This window comes from Austrofundulus limnaeus, unplaced genomic scaffold (assembly GCF_001266775.1).
Source record: "Austrofundulus limnaeus strain Quisiro unplaced genomic scaffold, Austrofundulus_limnaeus-1.0 Scaffold1551, whole genome shotgun sequence".
Classification (NCBI taxonomy): domain Eukaryota; kingdom Metazoa; phylum Chordata; class Actinopteri; order Cyprinodontiformes; family Rivulidae; genus Austrofundulus; species Austrofundulus limnaeus.
In genome coordinates this window covers 9119-16917 of record NW_013953953.1, presented here as the reverse complement: position 1 = coordinate 16917, position 7799 = coordinate 9119, and the positions used below count along the sequence as shown (strand labels likewise).

The 7799-nt window shown below is 39.5% G+C and overlaps 1 protein-coding gene across 1 annotated transcript in view; it reads left to right on the top strand.

Annotated features, from left to right (window-relative positions):
• LOC106535758 (laminin subunit alpha-1) overlaps positions 1-7799 on the top strand; it is a gene marked incomplete at its 3' end in the record, with an annotated part of 46774 nt that overhangs the window by 31042 nt on the left and 7933 nt on the right. The window contains 8 exon segments of the mRNA XM_014032835.1: positions 1890-2030; positions 2162-2280; positions 2400-2486; positions 2563-2756; positions 2827-2969; positions 4650-4748; positions 6974-7082; positions 7188-7341. Of these exon segments, the coding sequence (XP_013888289.1) occupies positions 1890-2030; positions 2162-2280; positions 2400-2486; positions 2563-2756; positions 2827-2969; positions 4650-4748; positions 6974-7082; positions 7188-7341 (1046 nt within the window).

Here is a 7799-nt window from a genome sequence, read left to right as displayed (position 1 = left end):
GGATAGATTCTCATTTTGGCCCTCTTGGGGAAAATGTTTGGGCGCCCCTGGGTTAAAGGAAATGAAAAAGCAGATAAATTAGCAAAAAGGGCATTAGAAATGACAATAACGGTTATGATTCCTTTTGGGAAAGGGGAAGGGAAATCATTTATTAAGAATAAAGAAATGGAAGAATGGCAAAAAATGTGGAATGAAGATAAGAAAGGGAGAAGATTATATACAGTAAAATACAAAAGTCAGTATTAATTAGAAATATTAATGAGAGAAACAGAAGGGAAGAAATAATTATGACCAGATTGAGTAGGTCATACCTATTTAAATGACAACTTATATTTAATAGGGAAGAAAAGTAATGATAAATGTGAAGGATGTGGAGAGAAAGAAAATGTAGARCATGTATTAATGAACTGTAGAACATATGAATATGAAAGGGAGAATTTGAAAAGAATGGTTAGAAGGACAGGTCAAGAATGGAGTCTTAAAGGAATATTAGGAAATGAAGGAAAACTAATGGATATTTATAGATTAAGGAAAGCATTATTTAATTTTCTGAAAAATACAAGATTAATAAATAAAATTTAATAGATGTAAAGAAATGTTGCTACACACTCATGTACAGTAGGTGGCGGTATGCACCTTAAAGTTGCTTGCAATCCGCCATAATAGAAGAGAAGAAGAAGAAGAAGCAGCTTGATGTATATGGCCATTTGGGGCAGCTTGTGAGCTGCTGGTGATTGTCTGCCTGTGTTTTGTGGAGCACTGGTGGGCTACTGCAGGTACCTGAGGTTCTGGCGTGCTGGTTCCCCATCCTGTAGGGTGACTTTTGTGACCCTTTTGGGTGTTTGACAAGGATTATGGTGTTTGGTGCAAAGTTTTGTTTACTTTAGTTGGTGGCTGAGCCACATGAGCCTTTGACCTTGTGGGCCCAGGCACCCTTTTTGTTTATGGGAGTTGGGGGATTAAGTAATTTTGCCGCCACCACAATTAAAACGTAATGATTAATTCTCCCATTTTTTCACTTCAGGTTATTTCCCCCATTACAGGTCATCTTATTTTACTAAATAAATCATTCTTTATTTTGATCCTCCTGTGTTATGTTCCTTCATTGCCCGGTTTCTTTTATTTGCTGCGTCCCCCAGCTCCTAGACAGCCAAGGGGAACGTAACAAGCCCCAGAAACCATCCAGCATCTCACAGCATGGTCTAAGATACTAGCAGGAAAGGAATACATGAAACACCATAACCAAGTGGCTAGTACAATGTACAGACTGAGCTCAGATCCTGTGGGACTTCCAGGTGTAGAGAAGAAGGTAATGACCAACTAAGCATTCATTGTGGTTGTTGATAAGCAGCAGAGGACAGCTGTTGTGAATTGTGTGGCCATGCCCAATGAAGGAAACATCAGGAACAAGGAACATGAGAAACTGGAAAAATGCCAAAGGTTTCAGAGAAAAGCTAGACCGAGTCAGGCAGGTGAAGGCAACTGTAGCGCCCATGGTCAATGGAGCACTTGGGGTGGTGACCCCCCACGCTAGTGAAGTGGCTCCAACAGATACCTGGAGAAACATCAGACATCTCAGTCCAGAAGGGCACAGTCACAGGAACAGCTAAGCATCAAGTTCCCAGCCCTCTGGTAGAGGACTCAGGCTTGAGATGAAGAGCCACCCACTCTGCACCTTTTATCTTTTTGGTTTCTGTGATCTGACTGATGCTCCAATTCTTATGTCGCTTTGATTTTTTTTCTTTTTCTCTAACCTGTTTGTCAGTGACTGTTTCTCAGACCATCTCCCCTTCTCTGGCCTGTCATACTGACCTTTCTGCTTTTTACATTTCTTTCTGTCCTTGACCTAAAGTTACTCTGACTAGTCTCACTCACCTGTCTTTTTGCAGGACTGTGCAGCAGGTTATTTCCGGCAGACTGAGTCTGAGTTGTCTCTGAACAACCAAAAGTTGATCTATGTTCATCCATGCATTCCATGTCATTGCAACAACCACAGTGAAATGTGTGACCCAAAGACTGGAGTGTGTCAGGTAATGTTTCTGCACACATGAACTCATATTATGTTAAAACATGATAAGGCATATGCTTTCTCATATTAATACACAAAGTAAACTGGGCAGATATGATTTAAAAAACATTTAAAGTTCCATTTTTCCTCCAGAATTGTCAGCACCACACCAGTGGGCAGCACTGTGAACTTTGTGCCTCAGGGTACTATGGGAACATCACTGGATCCATCAGTGACTGTTCTTTGTGTGCCTGCCCCCTACTGGACAACAGGTATCCCTTCATCCTGCTCACTGATGATCTCTCTACTGAGTTCATCAGAGTCAATGGAGTTCTGTCAGTGTACCTGAGTCATTAAGGTATTCTCAGGATTTACCTGAGTTTGTGTGTAGTTTCAGTCCCACCTGTGTGTCTGATGGAGTTGGAGAGTTCCGCTGTACTTCCTGTCAGACAGGATATGAAGGCAGATACTGTGAGAGGTGAGATCATACCTGATGCGATTGCTTGACTTCAAAAATGACCGTTTCTAACATTACAGTGTGTATTGTCCTGCAGGTGTTCTGTTGGGTATTATGGTAACCCTTCACTTCCAGGACGTGGGTGTTCACAGTGCAGCTGCAGTGGGTGGGGCTCCCGCCATCTCAAGTGTGATCAGCTCAGTGGGTACTGTGAGTGTAAGGCTGGGGTCAGAGGTCAGTCATGTGACCAGTGTGATGAGCACCACATCCTGCAGCTGGGAGAGTGTTTGTGTAAGTGCATACAACACACACATGTTCAATGTTGTTTATCATGAAAGATGACAATGTGTTTGTCTTTCAGCATGTAATGACAGCTGCACTGGCCTTCTGCTCCAAGACCTGGACAAATTAAATGACTACGTTCTGTCTTTCAATCTGAGTAACTTCGTCATGGCACCATATTGGCACCTGGTGCTGCTGGAGAATCAAACCAGACATTTAGAGGTAAACGATCAATGATCAGCAGCTGTTTCTTTACTATTATTACTTCATTACATATTATTACTTCATTACATATTATTACTTCATTACATATTATTACTTCATTACACTGCTTGGCCATAAAAAGGTCACCTCCTGGATTTATCTAAGCAAATATAATGATGTGAAAACTTTTCCTTTTGCATGTTTGTCACACTGAAACGTTTCAGATTGTCAAACAAATGTATAGATTACACACAGATAATGTCATTTTGGTACAACATGGGAAAACCCAGCCCTATTTGGGGTGCAGTATCTCAAGCTATGACCCTCAACAAAAGCATTATTCAAAGTTTAACAGGCCACAGAAAGTTGGGCTTTACATGAATGAACTGCTATCCTGATATATAATCCAATTTATAAAAAATAACAGTTCAAATTTGTAATTTGACAAGATTTTTACAGTATGTTTAACTGACAGTAAATGATGAAAACGCTTGACTTGATGTCCTGATGCATCTTAATCCTTTAAAAATTGAAAGAAAAAGTTGAGTATGATCTCTGGATGTGTTTTTTGTTGAACAAAGAGATTCCTTCAGTCTGAGGAGTTTCAGAAACTCAGCCTTACAAGTAGTGCCTCCACATGGTGACAAACAGCTTTAATAATGTTGAGTTTACTTCTAACTCCTCAGAATGAATGAAGTCTCTTGAAGGAGGGAAAAGGTTTTTCACCAAAGAACTTGTCTGACAAGGTTTTGGCAGCGAGCTGGACCCAAATACAGGCAGGATCAAAGATAAAATGTTTTGTTAAACAAAGGACCAACGTGGTGGAAAAAATGAACAAGAGCTCTTGAGCACAGGAGGAGAACATGGAGCAAACAATGAATGAACACTGAGGTTAAATCCAGAGCTGGGTTGACTGATTAAACACTGAAGACAGGTGTGAGAGAGAAAGATGAGATGAACATGGAAACACACACCAGGGGGAGGCACAGCACAACACAACAAAGCATACACACACATCCTCACATCGTCCAGTGGACATACTCATCTTGTTTGTTTTAGACCTGACTTTTGAATWATCTACATTTTCAGATCTTTTAAACACAAACTTGTCTTACACAAGTGTTTGTGACACAAATGGAAATTATACATCAAAACTTTAGCTTTTCTTTACTAACCCTAGTGCATCTCTTACTGCAACAGTGCTTCACCTTAAAATCCCTGCAGATGCATTTGATGCGCCGAGGCTTCCAGAGACTTTAGATATATAATAACTTATTTCAAAATTAGTTCTTCGAAACTGGAAGTGATCTTTTAAGGATTTGAATAATAGTTTCCACACAGTAACTGTTTGAGATTTATTTTCAGATGTTCATTAACCTAGCAGTCAGGGAGTGACAGTTCTAAGTGTGCAGTTACCATGTTGACCACAATGAGCTGGTAGCAGCTTTAACATTTCTGTCAGTCTGGGCTGTTTTMCATTTCTACTGTCCATAGATGAAAACATGTGAATGGGCAGCAGAAATGTTCTGTTCTGAAGGACTCTGATTTAATCTGAGAAAAGCTTTAAAATGTTTCTATTAAAAAAGAACTCATCCAGAGAACCCAGTTAACTCTTTTTKAAATTTTCTACCCAGATTACTGAGAAGCATCAGGATGTCTTTATTTTCTTTTCTAATCTGTTTCCTGTTTTGTCTTTAGGCTGAGCTTTCTTTGAAAACATCTGAAATGTCATGTTTGTCTCAAGCGGATGAGGATTTAAATCATGTGACTTCTGATCTCAGCGCTCTGCTACAGCGGGTAGACACAATCATTTCTTCTCACGTAAAAGATAAATTTAGGCTGACAATAATTATCTGTATTCACACTCATCAAGCACAACATTATGACCACCGACAGGTGACATGAATCAAACTGCTTCTCATGTTACATTTTGATAGGAAGCCTGCATCTCGGCAGTCATGTAGGTGATAACACTATCCTCATTCCAACACTTTTACAAACATCCACACATCATCATTTTACCCCCCCCCCCACCTCCATCCCTAGAGTAAAGTGTTTATTCAGCTTTTAAACTGACCAACATTGGGACAATATGGAAAATGTCCTTTCAGAATTCTCTTCAATTCAAAGAAAATTATCTGTCAAGTTATTAAATGGTAAAATGGTAAATGGCTTGAACTTGTCTAGAGTTTATCAAGTCTACCTCTGACCACCATCAAGAGGCAAGCAGCCGCCCCACCTGCACCTTCACTCTTAGCTTCTGAGAACTCAAACTAAAGCTTACTTACCAGTAGGTTTGTGTCTATTTGGACACTGACACAAAGTTAGTTTTTTTTACTTGTTCACTGAAACAAATTCAAGTTATATAATGAAGAGACATAAAGTCCAGACTTTCAGCTTCCATTTGAGTGTATTCAATTTAAAATTGGATGAATAGTTTAGGAGTTCAGCTTCTTACCTTGTGCCCACCCTGCCTTTAAAGGGACACCTGACTCAAAGGCTATTCCATGGAAAGATTTTAAAAGATAATATGTAGTTGAAAGAGCTCTCCATGTAGGTGAAACAAGCTATCCTTAAGCAGAGAAAAATATGAAAAATCAGAGAAATTGCTATAATATTAGGAGTGTCAAAATCTACAGTTTGGTTCATCCTGAGAATCAAAGCAAGCACTGGTGAACTCATCAATGCAAAACGACCCAGAGAAGACAGAAGTGATGATGATGGCAGAATAATCTCCATGGTGAAGAGAAACCTCGTCACAGCAGCCAACCAAGTGAACAACACTCTCCAGGAGGTAGGGGTAAAAATATCCAGATCTACCATAAAAAGAAGACTGCATGAAAGTAAATACAGAGGGTTCACTGCACGCTGCAAGACACTCATGAGCCTCAAAAATAAATAGGCTGGAGCATTAAAAAAGGGAAACACCTGGTGATGCACATGTGTTCAATATGTCAGCCAGTCATTGAAAACAAAGACTTTTACATCAAGTATTAGAAATGAACATTTTATTTACAACTATTTCATTTGTCTGGTTACTTTTGAGCCCCTGAAATGTAGAGTTTTTTGGTAAAAAAAAATGCTTTAGTTCCTCAGATTTCTATGCAATCATTTTGATCAACCCTCTGAATTAAAGCTGAGAGTCTGAACTTGAACTCATCTGAAAGGTTTTGTGGTTCTGTACAGAACCAAACTTAGGAAAATGTTGTGTCTGTCCAAATAGATCTGGACTTAACCGTACCTCACACAATTATCTTAACCACTTGCAGAGTATAATTCAGCCCCAACATGCTAAACAGGATCTGACAGAGACTCCAAGACACCATGAGGAATTCAGAAGACTCCCAAACACTCGGGTATACTGTGTGTGGTCCAATGAGCCACGCAGACTCTGTGCTTATTGTCCACGGATGTTGCAGACTTCATACTCAAGAAGTCTCTAACCTGACAAATTCTTTAACTTCTCGCTATCAGTCATGAATTCACGGGGGAGGAGGAAGAGATATTTTGCATTTTAGCTTTAAAACAAAAGAACTTACCCAGGATATGAGATATTTCCTCCCACAAATTTGTTGCTCGCTGAAAGTCTTCATATTCCTTCATTGATGAATCATAAAGTTTTCTAATCTCCTCCATGAGACACTCTTCAAATTTTGACTCCATTTTGTCCACAAATGACACCGATTCTCAACTTTCAGCTTGGTGTTGCATCCAAAACAGTTCAACATGAACTTGCCGGGCAGTTTATTGTACAACACTGCAGCCATGAAAAATAGATCTCTGTGCTGACCAGTTCAATGGACGGCCGCTTTGAGTCCACACAGACCTCCACAGAGCGAAGTACGTCTGAATAAGTTGGGCTTTTACTCCACATTCTGACTTGTTAGTTTGGTTTGATTAAATGATGGAATGAGTGGTCATTATGTTCTGGCTGATCAGTAAATAACATTCAAACATTACAGGAAAAAGTGGAGTTAAAGAGATTAATGAAGCTTTATATTGTCTGTGTTCTGATTGCTCAGGTCCAAAATCAATCTGACAACCTGGTGAAAGTTGAAATCTCCACCAACAGTTTGGCCCATGGTGCACTGCTGCTTGACAACATTAGCAGCCTTCAAGACCTCATTCATGGTAAAAACAATCCGTTAGGACTGTAATCATCACCTACACAGTGACACAGTTAACAAACATTAATAAAACTATAAATGTGTATAAATCTTCAAACATGTGGTTTAGAGTTAGAGAACGAGACAAGACTTGTGGACTGGACAGAGCAGACGGTAACATCAGCCCATCAAATGCATCTATTGGAAGAGATGGAGTCCATGCTGCGAACCATCAGAGGTGTCAATCTGACAGAAGCCAAGGCAACAGTCAGTCAGGAGCTTGGGTGTGTTTTTTATAAATCTTTTCTTTTAATGTTTTTCATTTATGTTCATGGCAGCTAGAACTCATTTTCCTAGAGCTTTAGTACATCAGCTTATTTCTGCCTTGTGCTTTACAACAGTCTGCTCTTAATACAATGATGCTGCAGTACTTATAGCAGGCCTAAAGGTGGTGCTGCAACCCTATGAATATATAACAAATGGTTTGCGATGGTTATGGGGTTCTGCTGTTTGTTTAAAGCAGTTATTATTCACCAGCCTTGTCTGCCAATAAAGTAATACAGGACACAACGTTCGGTAACTGGCAGCATGTATTCTGTCATTGTTATGTCTGCCAAGCTTGATGTTAGGCCAGATTTTAAATAGTGCCCATTGTACATTTTTTTAAATCTCACTGTCAATTTACATACATTCAAATAATTAAACATTAGCTTCATCAGTGATATATACACATATATGTATG